At 45.1% G+C, this 16,769-nt stretch overlaps 1 protein-coding gene across 4 annotated transcripts in view; it reads right to left on the bottom strand.

Moving 5' to 3' along the window:
- The window catches only part of LOC112215631 (limb region 1 protein homolog), a 62,866-nt gene that overhangs the window by 15,513 nt on the left and 30,584 nt on the right, over positions 1-16,769 (bottom strand). For 2 of the 4 annotated variants that reach the window (XM_024374817.2, XM_024374819.2), the window contains 10 exons: positions 15,549-15,675; positions 14,596-14,664; positions 14,248-14,312; positions 13,697-13,769; positions 7,181-7,267; positions 5,811-5,887; positions 4,877-4,954; positions 1,349-1,422; positions 897-987; positions 257-323 (listed from right to left, as the gene is read on the bottom strand). In XM_024374817.2, coding sequence (XP_024230585.1) covers positions 257-323; positions 897-987; positions 1,349-1,422; positions 4,877-4,954; positions 5,811-5,887; positions 7,181-7,267; positions 13,697-13,769; positions 14,248-14,312; positions 14,596-14,664; positions 15,549-15,675 — 808 coding nt within the window. The remainder of the gene's footprint in view (positions 1-256; positions 324-896; positions 988-1,348; positions 1,423-4,876; positions 4,955-5,810; positions 5,888-7,180; positions 7,268-13,696; positions 13,770-14,247; positions 14,313-14,595; positions 14,665-15,548; positions 15,676-16,769) is intronic. The other 2 variants (XM_024374818.2, XM_024374820.2) reach the window with 2 other exon arrangements.

The following is a 16,769-nucleotide window of genomic DNA, read 5'->3' as shown; positions in this document are numbered from 1 at the left end:
TCCCTCCATCTCTGCCCTCCAATTAGTTTCTCACAAAAGCACTCCCGAAATGTTCACCTATTCATTCCATCTACTACGTGATCAATCCATGGGTTGAATAGATTGAGTTTGACATCTATGAATTTCACAAAGGTAGCATCTAAAATGGCACCATATTCCCTATGTAGTGCACTACTTTGACCAGGGCTCATAGGGAAGAGAGTGCCATTTGGGACAGAAAATTATAAAATATGGATAAAAGCTAGGAGAGACTCACCAAGTGTTCTGGACATGACTGGCAGGGCTGAACTCAGCACCAGGATGGACACACAGCAACCAATGATCTACATGGAGGGAGTCACAGAGAGTTAGAGTCAGCAGGTATAGAACCTTAACTGATGAAAACCATTAACATATAGATAGGCCATGATGAAACCATTGAGTGTGAGAACTGAGGGCGTGATTACCTTAACAAGACACTGTGTACACGCACACATACACACACACAGATGTGCATGCGCACACACCTCGTCACAGTAAATGGATTCCACACATATTGTGCAATTAGTAGTTCTGAAGATGCTCATTACCAGATTCTGCTCTTTTGTGGCTTTCAAGTCCTTTCACTGAGTCGCCATGGCTCGTTAACAAGCCTCACCGTTCCCCCCGCTCATTACTAAGTGAATGGATGCCACCGTGAGCCAAACAGAGCACACAACCAGCCCCCCACCCACCCCTCACTGATGTACAAGAAAAGAAGCGCTTGTTTACGCAACGTCCATGTTTACGCAACTCACAAACAAATATTGGGTGGGAGATGAACGGAACCATTCAGACGGAGGACTGGAGGGCGGGGGGCTGAAGAGGATGAAACACAAGGTCTCAATATATCATCACCGCTGTGTGTGTGCATTTACCGTTGTCATGGTCGTGTCGTCTTTCCTGGGAGTGAGGCCTTCAAACACTCGCAAGCTGTAGAAGCCGACAACTGAGGACACCATCAAGTAGCTGGTGCGGAATCAAGGACAAGAAATCCAAAGCGTCTTGATTCGGATATTTGTTGACATTTTAAGTGGCCAGGTTGGCACCTTTTCACCAAGGAAGAATGTGACGAAACACAACAGAATGTCCCGGAGGTCTTAAGTAAGTAAACATCACTGACCCTGGGAATGTCACTCGTATCACCATGGAGCAAAGGGCCATATGTATCAAATGTCACAGAGTAGGACTGCTGAAATAGGATCAGTCGTGCATTTTTTTTTTATCCCAATAAAAAATAATACATGGACAGAGGACTTGATCCTAGATCGGTAACTCCTATTCAGACACTTCATATGGCCCCAGAGCAGAGGGATCATTGAAAGGATACAACATGAGGATGATGTCGACGACAGCCTGGACCAGTCCAAACGTGGACAGCGAGGTGTTCCCAAGCCCCCGATCCTGGAATGACAGAGGAAGAGGGGTTTTTGTTGTTGTTGTCTTGTTAAGGAAGGGGGGCAGTCGCACTCCTCTTGATTTATTGTGGATAGAGACCAGGACAGGAAAGGAGACAAGGAGAGGAAATATAGAAGGAGACAGAGTGTGCTGAAATAGCAGTGGGCTCGATTCAACCCCATTCTGCAGTGGTATGTGTTCCAGAGGCCAAAAGGCTAGACCACAAATCAAATCAACATTCAAAAAGAGGATCTCTCATTTGTCTGTGTGTCATCAGAAGAACACCAAAATAGTTTTTAACAGTGCAAATAAATCCTGAATATAATGATTTTATATGACAAAAGTTAAAAACTAAGCTCGGTTCTGTAATCTGTAAGTATGTGATTACAGAAAGAAGGGTTAAAACATTTACATTACAGGTTAGTCATTTAGCTGACGCTCTTATCCAGAATGACTTACAGGAGCAATTAGGGTTAAGTGCCTTGCTCATGGGCACATCAACAGATTCTCACCTAAATCGGCCCTGGGATTCAAACCAGCAACCTTTCAGTTACTTGCCCAACACTCTTCACCACTAGCCTACCTAAAACTCGGCACAAGTCGAAGTTTCCCTTTCAACAGACTCCAACCGGCTCAGTAATGGATGGAAAGAGATGAAAGAGAGAAAAGACTCCCTTTTCAAATCACTGTCCATCACACCATATGCAAACAGGTGTTGAGACAAGCAGCAAGGCACAGAAGTGCTTACGGTAAAAAGTGGAGAACGTGAATGCATGCCAATAACAAATACAAATAAATTAAAAAACGCTTCGGCAAACACGCCAGATGTTTTCTGCCCTGCCCAATTGAAGTTCGTGCGGGGAAAAGAGACATCTATATATTACGCCAATAGTCTCGGCATCTGTGTTTTGTTTGAGTGATAAACATTTGCTTTTGTAAGACTTGGCACCCTAGCTGTTTACATGAACTACTTTTCACTTCAATCCAAAAGAGGATCAGTGACCTGCTTGCTCTGTGTTGGAGCGACTCGCAGCAGAGGAAGACGTCGGCCGCGTCCCAAACGGCACCCTGTATTCCCTATACAGTGCACTACTTTTGAGCCGGGCCCCATTGGCCTCGTTCAAAAGTGGAGCACTAGAAAAGGGAGCAGGATGCCATTTGGGACGCATGCTCTCTGTTGGAGAGATCCATGCTATGGCACAGCAGCACAGGGACACGTTGTACAGAGGGTTGCACTTCTGTCAAGTTAAAAACGGCACCGGTCGTCAATATCTAGGAGCTAGCTCCAGCTGCATTAATACTGACAAAAACACACTTGTACAGGTCACTTTGCACAAACACACACACACGCACACACGGCAAAGAAAGAGAAAATAAAAAGGAAAGTGTAGTTTCACACCTTTTTCTGCAACGGTCTCTGTAGAGCCCTCTCTCTCAGCGAATTAGCACACAGCATCTGATGTCATTTATTAATAGTGGAGTGGGAGGGGTTGTGTAATGCATGTGTCCATGTCATGGGAAAGGTCAACTCTTCAGTGTTACGTTTCTGCCATTTTGGGAAGATATTAACATGTTAAAGTGACAGGTGGGTGGGCGTGTGGCAGCTTTCTCATTAAGCCACCTTTCAATCTGGTCTCCTTTTCATTCCAGTGGCGGGGTGGAGGGCTGCTAGGGTTGGTGTTCCTCGCAGCCTGGCTCATTCAGACACCGTGTCTGTTGCTTCTGGGATTAGCGGGGAGCAACACCTGTGTGCCGGCGAGGTCGTGTGGAGAGCGTCACACCCAGCCAGGCCCTTCAGGCGTGTCCCGTCCTCCTCCCTCACGCTTTGCTGTACCTCACATAGTTTCAGTGACGGATAATAACAGAAGAAAAAATACTCACCGTGGACCCCCCTTATCATTTCTTTGTTTTGCAAAGCCACAGATTGAGAAGGAACCGAATGTCATCAGTCAAAGGTTCAGAGGATCCCCTAGGTACGGATCTAGGATCAGCTTCCCATCCTCCAATTCTAACCTTAACCATTAGTGGGGTAAAATGCCAAATTGACCCAAGATCAGCACCTACAGGGGATGAGCTGGCAATAACACGGTTGTAAGTCCTCTTAACGCCTGTTCATCAAGCTGTAAAAAGCCCTGTCCTCTGACTGGTGCACCTCCTCTCCTCCCCTCCTGTCTGGCTGTGAGTTAGAGAGAGAGAGATGGAGGAGGCTGGAGGTTGGAGCAGCAGTAGCCCTGTAGTACTGAGTATGCTGAGTGCCATGCAGTGTTGTGTAGGAGGGAGGGAGGGATAAACAAACATCTACAGTTCCTCTCCATTGCTCTGTTCTGCTCCCAGCCCTACAGCTCTATCTGGAATGGGCCTCATTTGACTTTCCCCACAGTCTGGAGCCCATTGGCCCTCTCCCTCGCTTTCCCTTCTCTCTCCCTTTCTCACCTACATGGCCCAGTCATCCCTCCCTCCCTTGCTCCCTCTCCCCCTCTCTCTCGGCCCCCTCGCTCCTCTCTTAGAGAGTGCATAGTAGCTGAGAGGGCATTGCGATGCACCAGCCATCCCTGTTAAGTTGGTTAGATGGGTATGATATCCGTAATGATTGACTGTAAGGACACACAAATGCCCCCCCCCCCTGGTCGCCTTAGCAATGTGAGATCAGAGGCGTGGCATCCTTCCAGCTCATCAAACGCGTAAACCATTTAGCTGTGCTGTGGCTGTCAGGGGGAGGCGGGAGGCAGGAATCAAGCTGCATGACAAGCATAATTTGGGGGATTTTCTGCAATGCGTCATGCCAAAGAAAATATCTCCTCAATTGGAATGTCGAGAAGGAGGGCGGACGGTCGCCCGTAAGACGAGCTGAGAAATTAGGCAGAAAGAAGATACCTTTTGTTGCCTTAGTCATACGAAAGGAAAACACACACAAACACACAAGAGACGAGCGAACGCGCGTACACACACACACACACACTTCGGTTGTAGCAGATGAAACGAGATAAAGAGATTAAGGAAGTACATGACATGCAAGAGTATTAGGTTCTCCAGTCAGACGCATAACAGGAGTTCACCTGGTCTGCCTGGTCCACACAGAGCTACTGACTGGAACCCCCCACACACACAGAGGGTAAAGCAGCTTATTTCACCTGCTGCGGACATCACACATTTCATCTGCATGCCGCTGTGAAATGACTTTCAATGAGCAGCAGCACGACAAAAAAGGCATCCAGGCCAGCTCTGCTATGATAAACATCTGGCCCAGAGCTTTCTTTCCAACATGCACCTGAGCATATCCGGAATTTGATTTATATCCCCGACGACTGCCAAGCACCTTCGCAGCGGTCTAGTTCAGTAGCTGCCTCGCTCCGGATTTACCTGTGTGTGCGTGCGTTAGGGCTTGTATAAAAAAGGCCTCTGATGTGAATCTGTTCATAAGGGGAACAGGAAGTAAGTCTCTCTCGCCATTATAGCCTACCTCTGATCCCTTTGGCATGGCAGTCTCATCCACCAGCAGATAGAGGATATTCAGCGCCACCAGTAGGACTGAGATGGTCTAGAGAGGAGGAGGAGGAGAGTTGAGAAACAGAGGGATTTAGCTAAAAAGATCAAATCAAAGACGGAACTAATCATGGGTTTGTTTCTCTGTACTCTGCAAACGTATTCTGTAAGCAGTTCCACACTGCGGCTGTACAACAGGAGCATGTTAAAAGAGGCAGATTACTCTACATGGATGGATTCAATCGAAAGCCCAGCTGCTTCAGCGGTGTGACTATTTAGCGGAGCCTTTTCTTTAACTGTCACGAATCCCGCCGAAGATGGTGCCTCTTCCTGTTCGGGCGGCGCTCGGCGGTCGTCGTCGCGGGCCACCTAGCTGCCATCGATTCCCTTTCCTTTCTGTTAGTTGGGTCTAATTGGTTACACCTGTTTTGAGTTTAGTTTTGTTTGTAGGGTATTTAAGGGCACTAGGCCCGCTGGTTATTGTGCGGGCTTGTTCTCTGTTTTTATGATGTTGGTTGATTATTGTGATCTCTATTTTTCAGGACAGTTTTAGTCCTGTTTGTTTGGACGGGTTGTTTCATGCGCCCTTGTGTTTTGCATGTCCGTTTTTCCGCTGTCATTGGAATAAAAGATCCACGTACGGAACTACCTGCTCTCTGCGCTCGACTCCTCCACCCACCATTCATAGAAGTCTTAACATTAACACGGCCGGACAAACGATAGGGTGCCATAGGGCTCTGGACAAAAGGAGTGCACTACATAGAGAATAGGGTGCTATTTGAGATTGCAAACTAAGCTGACCAGGGAAAACTCCCCAGCAGCCACCAAGGCTTTATGCTTCATATGCCATTGGGAAACAGGGGGCTTTAGTGGAAGTGACTGGCTGCAGTAGTATCAATCTGAATACTCACCGTCCCTGTGAGTAGTATTAACATCACAATGGGGTAGAGCAGGTTCTTTTCCCATGCAGAGGCTTTCTTCCTCCTCTCTAGGGGAGGGAAGAAGGGAAGGTAGGAGAAAGAGAGAGAGAGAGAGAGAGTGGGGGGACAGAGCGAGAAAGAGGGGATGAGAAAGAAAGACAAAGAAAGAGATGGGGAGAGAGGTCTGAGTTGGGAAACCACCACATTCATTGAGTTTGGGATTCTAACCATTTAGGCAAATACGACCAATACCTCAAATCAATAGAGTGAATCACTTACGATATTAAAGACTGTTTTCCTAAACTGTTTCATTAATATATCAAAAGTGAGTCGTGAAACCTCATGGCTTCAGGGTTTATTTCTAGAGTTAGTACAACTTGGTTTGGTAAAACATATCGTGAGTGTGGGCACCAACATTATCTGCTCTCTCATCAGAGGCCATAAATCAGTCTTCCTCTTTAATTAGTCTATCTTCGCTATATAGAAACAATAACGGAGTACAGATGAAACAGAAAACTGAGATTAAAATGAACAACTTGATTTATAGGTCTACCTGTTAAAGGATGACAGACAGCGCCGCTACCGATCTGCCTTCTTGTTCTGACACAATTAGATGGTTGCAGAGAATAGGTCTCTATCGTTTAAATAGTTCTACACATTGAGAATCTGCCTTATAATAGTATTATGTCAGCAGTGATAGCTTCTGAAGACTGACGGAAGAGTACACCACAGCATGGGCCAAGGACAGTAAAGGACATGTGATATAAAGGGATTTCAGAAAGGACATTACAACACTGTGGTCCAGTGTCCTTACGACTAGCTTGACTGACTTGCCCTCCATCCTTCTCTCTCGCCCTCCATCCTTCTCTCTCGCCCTCCATCCTTCTCTCTCGCCCTCCATCCTTCTCTCACCCCCATCTCTCTCCCTCCCCTTGTGCCAGGCTGGGCGGCATGTGACGTTTGCCAAGGCGCACTCTATATGCACCCTCCTGCTAAATTAATGACATCACTAAAAGGCTGGGCACAATATAAAGTTTGCATCTTGTCCAATATCCTAAGTGCCTTTGTGGCCTCATCTCCCTCTCCCAACCCCCAAAAGCCTTGGCGCGCACCCATTGTACCTCATTTATAATATCCTAAAAAGGATGGAAAATAATAATTATCGGGCAGAAATGCTTTGGGACGTGTCCAAATTAAGAAATAAGACCGAGAGGGAAAAGAAAGGCTCGCTGGCTCTCAGCAATATCTGAAAAGCCTACCTCTTTGCATATGTTTCAATGGAAAATTCAAAGTCCCGAAAGACAGCATCTGCCCATACATATTATAATTCGAGAAAGCATAATGCGGCACCAACAACTCACCCAGTTTATTCCTCTGATCTCGGACGATGTCCAATTCTTTGTTGAGTCGATGAGCACTTCCTTGGAAATGAGAGTGAGATGTCGACCCTGCGGACAAGAGGGGGGGGGGGAACATCAAATAAGGGTCTCAGGAATGGCATTTTATCAAGCTTTTAACTTACCTTTACACTTCACTCACTCACGCAGCACGTAGTCATTGTGATTTGACTGCCAAGTATGTGCCAAATAACTGAAAAGGTATATTTGTTAATTCTGTAAAAACAGGGAGGCTAAACAGACAGTTCGATTAGCTACATGTGATTAATGTTCAACAATAATTAATAGTCATGGCAAGGGGTCTCCCTTTAACAGGTAAATAAAGCATTTTCAGTCTCTGCTCACGTAAGTGCAGTTCTTTCTCCAGAAAGGTTGCACTAAGGCCTCTAATAAAAAAGCATGACTACTGTATTTTCAACCCTCAACCTTTATGGCATTTCTCCTATTTTATTAAGAAATCTCATCTGAATGGGTAATCCTGCTTTGTACATAACAATGTGGTCTCTCAAACAAGTAAAAATAATCTCCTGTGTCAATGCTGTCTAGCGAGCGAACGGGTGCATGCTCCAACTGGTTCCCGGGGCTAGGGAGAAGACAGCGAGGGATTCTCCAGGAAAACCACAAGGGCAGCTCATTTAAGGCTAATTGATCTGTTTTACTCTGTTTTCCTTCCAGCCTTGACGTACAGGTTGGAGCCCTCAAAGCCAAGTGGAAGAGTATCCATTTGCATCCCCTGGGGTGATTGGCAGATCAAGACTAATTAGTTCAGTGTCACACTGTTACTAGCGTGCAATAAAAAGATGATCTTTCATCTTTGTTACAGGGGTGAAGAACCAATCACTTTGATCAAATATTCCCCCCCCCCCAACTATTATGACACACCCTGTCTGGATGGGCTTTGGGATACAACGAGAAAGAGAAAAAAAGGATAGAGTAGGTGGAGGGGGAAAAAAAAAAACAGAGTGGATCCTGTCTGTGCCCTGCCTAATACCTGTCCCAGGAACGCAGTTGGGGAAACTTTGAACCCTCAAACCAAATGCAGTCACAATGCAACAGGAAATGTCACAAGCAGTTCAACAGGACGTGATTTGAGAATTGAGTCGGACCCAACATCGAGTCCTGAGGGGCACCGTGACTGTTCAGCCACAAGACATCTCATCTATCTTGAGAACGTATGCAAAACAAAATCCTCAGCCATCACCTTATCACAGTAATCCTATTATTACACCGACTCTAAATCAATTTCAAGCCAGGTCGGAGTTGTAAATGAGAACTTGTTCTCAACTGGCCTACCTGGTCAAATAAAGGTGAAATAAAAATAATATTTACAAAAAGCTCCAACTAGCCATGACTATTATTAGGAACATCAAATTATCTGACCACCAACCAAGAACAAAATCATTACATGATAAAAAAAGAAAAACAATGCAGACGATAAAGGAAAAGTGAATAATAGCATTTGAAGAAGCGACATCCTTCAAGCAAAAGCAAGATATATTAAGGTACTGGCAGCAGAGGAGACAGCAGTCCCCAAAAAAGTTCCCGAGTTCCTGCACGTACCGACGCTGCCGAAAATAATGAAACTTCTCCTCTCCAACCTTCACCATAGTTTAGCGATTACGTCACCTAACATTATGCTAAGCAGCATGCGGAGGCGACGGACGGAGGCGTTGGCAAGGTCATCGTGCCGCATAGCATCTGGACCAGAGCACGCTGCTGCTGCCGCGAAACACAGAGGGAACCAGAGGGGCTAGCGAGCCTCAACTAAGACAGCAGCTTAGCTCATGTCTGAGCTGCATCCCAAATGGCACCCTATTCCCTATATAGTGCACTTTTTTCGTCCAGAGCCCCTGCTTTTGGACACAACCCTGGACTGGAGTTGGAATACTGGACTAGCTCTGGTGCAAGGCCTTTACATTAGCATAGGGCCATTGTTACATTGCCCTCTCACCTAATTAGCTACTGCGTCTGAAGATGTGGCATAAGGTCAAAAATCTAAACCATCCCTGTCACTCACTATAGAACGCCGTGAACTACATAGACCCAGGCATTGACACTTTTCAGAAAAGGCCAGAAGTATAGGGGGGAAAACCGGCAAAAGAGAGATAATTGGATATCTTAATCCATTATGAAGACATTTTGTGACATTGGACAATATCAAATGTAGCCCAACTTTGCATAATCCATTTCCTAAAATGACCAACACACTTAATTTATCTCAATGCACCAAACTGCAGTAACTTAACAAAAGAACACGTCCCAATAATATCTCCTTTTCTCCTGAAGTGTGCATTTGCTCGCTCCTTCCCACAAATCTAAAATCATTGGATTGGTGGAGGCATGGGCTAAATGTTTCGGCCATATTTCTTATACCAGTCATTTCCTTTCAGTCAAGGGATGTGAACAAGTGCATAATTTGGGAGGAAGGAGAGACAACGGGGACATAGCTAGACTCTCAATGAAATAGGCTACAGCATAGCAAACAAACAGGGACACCTGGTGGAGGGGGCTCAGGACACATTCTGTCAGGCCAATGTAAAACTATGCATAATGTCAATTCTCCTGACACGAATTACATATGCAGATGAATCATGCAACACTGTGCATTTTCAAAAGGACAAGCTTGCTCCCCATCACTGGCTAGGGTAGCCAGATCTGATATTGTAATGAGCGTGTCACTGCGTGTCTCCTTGCGGTTCATATGGTCCTATCAAACCTCTCGCAGAGTAAACACACACACACGGCCACTCAGCCGGAATAACCCACCGCTCCTGCTCATCTAAAGCAAACAACCAAATCCTAAATGCTATTTGGGATGTAATTGCACAGAGAAGAGATGCAAACTCAAAACCCTGAAGAGTAAATATACATCAATCCAATCCATTGATCGGTCTCGTTAATCCAAAACAGCAAACATAAACAAAGTGTAATGAGACAGGTCTAATCTACGGCCGGGCAGGCGAGGGATGCAGAGGACACAAGCCAAGCGAGGAGGACATTGGGCGCTTGTGGAGTGTGTCCTGTGAACTATCCCTGAACCTCTTTCTCCTTCTCGAAAAGATCAGAGGGAACCTCACCCTCCACTCATACCCTTCGAGTTACACCCAAGTGTGTGTGTGGTGAAAAAAAATATAAAAAAACATTCCTGGGATTCCCGATAAGGTGACACGGATCTCGCTACTTAGCGTCTGAGCGATAGCTATTCTCCCAGCTGCTTAGCTCTCGCTCTCTCCACCACGGGAGAGCGGTGGAGTTAGGCCGTGCCGCCCCGGTGGACTGGAGAAGTCGTGGAGTGAGGTTATTGTGTTCAACTCACGGCGACATCAAACCCTCGTCCCGGTGATAAGGAACAGATTACACTTATTTTATCAGGTGTTCAAAGCACCAGCATTTGGCATAAGCCCTAGGAAACCAAACAGCTCAATAGCAGACCTATTGAGAGGAGCACCGGCGTAGCGTTTGAAAACAGCGCTATCAGCACAAGCAATCTTCCGTACCTCCCTGGTTTGTAAAGACACTCATCCTCTTTATTTACTTGCATCTGTACACTTTGTTGCGTGCTTCACTTGATATTAAAGTATGTTTGGCGGGCGCCCCAAATACTTCCTGCTTTGTGGGATTCTTCAACACTAAAAGAAGGAATTTGGGAACAGTGGCCGTAGGTAGATAAAAGGCAATGCAGGTTGACAAATAGTGTATTTTGCAAGTAAAACATTTTAGCGGCCCTCTTGACAGCAAATAACATTTATTTTTAGTTTGAGTTAATTTCCTTTTAACCATGGGGAGTAGAGAAGATTTTGCAGTTGTAAAGCAATAATGCTGCACATCTACACGTTTTGACATGGGGTGGAGAGAAAAAATGTGCAATTTTACAGCTTATTTCCTGCAGTTCTACACATTTGGTGGAGAGACATATTTGCAGTCTCTAGCATGATATGAGTGAGACTGACTAACGAAATCAATAATAACCCTGTCGGTAATGTACGTTTAGATAGCTGGCTGCTAGACTAATTTACCAATCTAAAAATGTTTAGCTGACATGGGCTAATTTGAGTGAAAAACTGCTGATGCACAACCAAATTTCGAAATGGCACCTTGAGTATTCTACTATTCTAACATTCAAAAATAAGTTGAGATCCCGACTGAGTGCCAAAATTATTATTTTTTAAAAACCATTTTTTGGAGTCTTGGGAAATTGATCCACGGGCCTACAAAAAAGGGGGGCCGCCGCCAGTTGCCCATCCCTGGCCAAGTTAGTAGTGGTCTATCAACATGTTTCACCAACATCTACTACACCACCATCAGAAATAAATACAGCCTGCGTCCCAAATGGCACCCTGTTCCCTACACAGTGCACTGTTTTTGACCAGAGCCCTATGTGCCATTTGAGACACAGCTACTCTCCAAGACCATTTCAATTCCCTCCTAATGAGGGGCCTGTCATTACTAGTCTGGGGCCAGAGATCAAATGAGGAAATCGCCTGGCCAGTAGTGCCAGTGGAAAGCAGTGTGCCGTGTTCTTAAATTGACTCTAAAACTCTCCACCAATGTAATTTATGGTCTCTGACAATGGCAGCTGCAGCTTGTCCTTTAGAAAAAGTGAAAGAGAGAGCGAGCGAGGGAGGGAAAGAAAGCGAGCGAGGGAAAGAAAGAGAAAAAGAGCGAGAGAGAGAAAAAGCGAGAGAGAAAAAGAGGGGGAGAGAGAGAGGACAGGGAAATAGAGAGAGTTGTTGGGGGAAGAGAGGGAGAGAGGGGACGAGAGAGAGAAGGGAGCAAATGAGAACGAGAAAAAGAGGGGTGGAGTGGGGAGGCTGATTTGTCAATGCTAATTGGTTCCAGTGCAGGAGCGCTCCATCACGACCCAATGGCGAACGTGCATAAAGACGACAGGACATCAGTTTTAGCACTAGCCACTGAGTTTTAAAACTATAGCGTGCGATATGGTTCAATGTACCAATAAATTCCAAATTGCCGGCGTCTTGAAGTTGAGCTTTGCTAACGACCATACAAAAAAAGAGTAATGGAGAGCAACATACAATATGGCGAACTGAGCAAAAACTAGGAATTTCTGGTAAGTGCATGGGGGCCGCCATCTTTATGCACCTCTGCTATTGTGCAGTCATCTCCTTGTAATGTGCCAACACATTTCCTGGTCTGTGTCCGAAATGGCACTCTATTCCCTATAGCCGATAGAGCATTACCATAGAGTTCTGGTTAGGGCTGGCACAATTACCGTATAACAGACGGTCATGGGGGGGACGAACAGCTGACTGAAGGTAGGATGGCCGGGCATTCGTGCGGTTGAGTCCCTTTCTGCGGTAACATGGACTCTTAACAACGTGATGAAACTTTACTGCTCCTTGCTAAAACAAACAAGGCGTTGTAGCAAAACAAGTCTTTGGTTGCCTAGGCAATGCACCCCACCCTATAGTAGTAGCATCCATAGAAATAGAATGAATAGAACAGGCTTGGAACCTCTAACCCTGGTAATTTGACAGGTAAACTCATAGTCCCAGTCGGTACAAAAATAGAACATCTCGGCCCTGCCCGCCTGTGAGGAAACAACTTGTGGTTACCTCGGTTACCCCATTGGCTCACAGCCAAATCTCGACCTTTTTCAAATTTTGATGTCGTCTGCTTGTTTTAGCCAACAGAGAAGGTTTTTCTGGATCAAAAAGAGGGATAGATGATGGTCCTGTTGGGGTCGGGTAATGGGCGTGTATTGCCATTGTGTTCTTATGCTCAAACATTATAACAAAACCCATTTGGCCCCCAATCGGGTCCTCTGGGCATGTGCCCTGCGTGCCACGTCAGTAATCCAGTCATGCCAAAAACACTCCTAAATTCTTATTTTTTTCCTCTCCTTGACTGTCTGGCTTGCATTTATTAGGTTTTGTAGTTCTCAAAGATTATATTCTGAAAAATATATGGGTAAAGGGGCGGCAGGTAGCCTAGTGGTTAGGGCTTTGGGCCAGTAACCGAAAGGTTGCTGGATCAAATCCCCGAGCTGACAAGGTAAAAATCTGTCGTTCTGCCCCTGAACAAGGCAGTTAACCCACTGTTCCCCAATAGGCAGTCATGGTAAGTTAGAATTTTATCTTACATGACTAAAGGTTAAATAAAAATGTTAAAGTATCTGTTTTACATACTTTCAGTATGGTTTTAGTCATTTAAGGTTACACTGAAAGCCTTTTCCAAACCAGAATTATTATTATTATTTTTTTTTAAATGTGGGTGTGCAGCGTCGGTGCGCATTCTAAATGCATATAGGGGAAACGTTGAACTTCTATTCATTCCATTTCTATGCCAGCACATGTAGTCAGGAGCTGATAAGAGAAAATGTGTGTCGTTTTCGCTATTCAAACGGTCATTACAGTGAACGTTGTCATTTGGCTGCCTCACAGCCCTAGCTCTGGTCAAAAGTAGCGCACTAAATATAAATAGGGTGCAATTTTGGGCGAGGATCTACTGACAACGTACCGTTCAATCTCCTCTGAAGGGCTTCCTCTTGCAAAGTAACGCAGTAAATCTGCTCATCCAGGTCCTCCAGGATCTGAGGGGACAAAATGGGTTATAATAAGGTCCGAAGTGGGGCCGGAGAGTAACAGATGGGTGGATGAGTTGGTGACATGTTTGTAGTCCTCGTGTCCACAAGTCGCACATGTTAATAGCAGAAATGACCCATTTCAGAGTCAGACAGAGAAAAGCTAGAAGTCCATGTCAGTCAAACGTATAAAGTCACTAAAATATTTACAGTACACATAAATACATGTAGCAATGCGTTCCCAAAAATCTGAAGTAGCCAGCGTAATAAAAAAAAAAGGAGCCAGGCAGTGGAGGGGCATGCTCCCCCCAAAACATTTGCGCACTTTAAAATTGAATGTGGCATCTGCTGTACTGCAATTTGCTAAAGTCAATTAGGTAGCCAGTCATATGAGGGTTAGTATGCCAGCTATTTGGCTGGCATCTGGCGCTTATAAAACACAATGAAGGCGTTTGAGGTAGAGCATGGAATGGAAGTTAGCACTCACGGTTGGTTTGACTAGTAACTGGCCCATGACTGTGAACATTCTGGACAGGCCCACAGGAGTACACACTGGGGATGAAGAAGTTACAAGTGGCGAGACACAACCAAAACAGTTCCAGCATATTAGGGACCTAGGGATTACAACATAAATTACCTTCTAGTCCAAGCCATATGTGATCCCCCCCACCCCCACCCCATACACTTTTTCTTAAAAGCATGAAACTTGGTACACTTGTACAGTTTAGGCCCCTATCAAAAGTGTTACTGAACCTGCCGCACATCAATCAAGATAATATTCAATTTGCACATATTCCATTGATTATGCTCCTATTGATTCAACAACAATACTCACTCAGGAGGAGCAGTCCCCCCATCAGAGATATACAGGAGTAGAGGTATGGTAAGTAGAACTCCCAGAGATCTGAAGGAAAAGGGATGAAATGTTAGTTAAAGCTGAACAAATACAGTACCAGTCAAAAGTTCGGACACACCTACCCATTCAAGGGTTTTTCTTTATTTTTACTATTTCCGCATTGTAGAATAGTGAAGACATCAACAGTATGAAATAACACATACGGAATCATGTAGGAACCACAAAAAGTGTTAAACAAATCTAAATATATTTTAGCCACCGTTTGCCATGATGACAGCTTTGCACACTCATGGCATTCTCTCAACCACCTTCACCTGGAATGCTTTTCGAACATTCTTGAAGGAGAGCCACATATGCTGAGCACTTGTTGGCTGCTTTTCCTTCACTTTGCAGTCCAACTCATACCAAACGATCTCATTTGGGTTAAGGTTGAGTGGAAGTTCTTGTCATTTTCCAGATTGACTGACCTTCATGTCTTAAAGTAATGATGGACTGTCATTTTTCTTTGCTTATTTGAGCTGTTCTTGTCATTTTACCAAATAGGGCTATCTTCTGTATATCACCAAAGGGTTGTTACTTTGAAGAATCTCAAATATAAAATATATTTTGATTTGTTTAACACTTTTGGTTACTACATAACTCCATGTGTTATTTCACAGTTTTGATGTCTTCACTATTATTCTACAACGTAGAAAATTGTAAAAAAAAAAATAATAAAGAAAAACCCATGAATAATTATCTGTGTCCAAACTTTTGATTGGTACAGTACATCAAACCACACAGCTAGAAAACAGAGGTTGCATCCCAAATGCCACCCTATTCCCTACATAGTCCACTACTTTTGACTAAGGCCCATATAGCTCTGGTCAAATGTAGTGCACTAAATAGGGAATAGTGTGCCATTTGTGACACACAAATCCCCATAGCCTTACCGTAGAGTGACTCCATACTGGCTGCGTCATTGTCGATGAGCGCAGACGCCACCCAGACTATTCCTAAGATGAGCAGTCCGAGGAGGAAGAGCATCACAAAGGTCTCTAGAACCCGTGACTTAATGCCCTGTGAGAAAACACACACAGGTGGAGGAGAGAGAAGTGATGAACAAAAACAGCCATGTTACCATTTTTATTCATACAAAGCTGTTCTCCTAAGGCTATTCACACTACCTAGGAATTGAGTAAGGCTAAGAAGGGTCAGCAAAACAAGCTCATTCTAAAAAATGACATCAGTTGAATGAATCACTTGGGCCCAGTTCCAAATGGCCAAAGCCCATGACCAGAGTCCTATGTTAAACAAGTAGGTAGCCTTGCAAGAGCCAGAAAGGCTCGTCCTGCCCTATGGGCCAATCTCCTGTTTCTGTAGCGTTCGACAGATTGGTACCCCAATCCTTAACCTTAATGCTGAGTGCCAAGCAGAGAGGCATTGGGTCCCATTTTTGGGGTCTGTGGTATGACTTGACTGGGGGTCAAAACCCTAACCCTGCAATCTCAGGTCGGACACTACCCACAAGGCTACTGAGCTGGTATGGGCCCTGGTCAAAAGCGGTGCACTATTGAATAGGGTGCCATTTGGGATGCAATCTTGGTTCATAGAGTGAAACCAGGGCTCATAGGTGCCTGATCAAAAGTAGTGCACCATTTAGGGAATAGGGGGCTGTTTGGGACGCATCCCCAGATCCATATTTACAGCCCCACGCATACTTAACTGATCCCAGAGAAGACCAGCACCTTCTACAACAGTATATTAAAAGGGGCCTATCCAGCCTCAGAGCCAGGTCCGGTTAAATAAAAAAACAAGTTGAAGTGAAGCCTCACTCCTGTGTGTAGATTAAGAGCAGGCCTCCCATTACATCTGGGGACGATTAGGGGGCTCTTAACGCGCCCACGGCCCTGCGGCCCAGCGCAGACAGGAGTTGTGGTAATTTGGGTTTTCCGGGTCACAGACTGCTGAGTGGTTAATAAAAGTCTTCTCTACCTGTTCACACAAGAGTCCATTTACCCCCCGCGCCGCCAGTGGAGGCGGACAGGCTCTACACGAACGCGAAAACAGTGGCTGCCTTCCAAATGGCACCATATTCCTTATCTAGTGCAATACTTTTGACCAGGGCCTATAGGGGTCTGGTCAAAAGTAGTGTAGTTTAAAGGGGATAGGGT

Source organism: Oncorhynchus tshawytscha, linkage group LG16, assembly GCF_018296145.1.
Source record: "Oncorhynchus tshawytscha isolate Ot180627B linkage group LG16, Otsh_v2.0, whole genome shotgun sequence".
NCBI lineage: Eukaryota > Metazoa > Chordata > Actinopteri > Salmoniformes > Salmonidae > Oncorhynchus > Oncorhynchus tshawytscha.
Note: the sequence above shows the minus strand (reverse complement) of the source record. Positions and strands in the feature narration are given on the sequence as shown.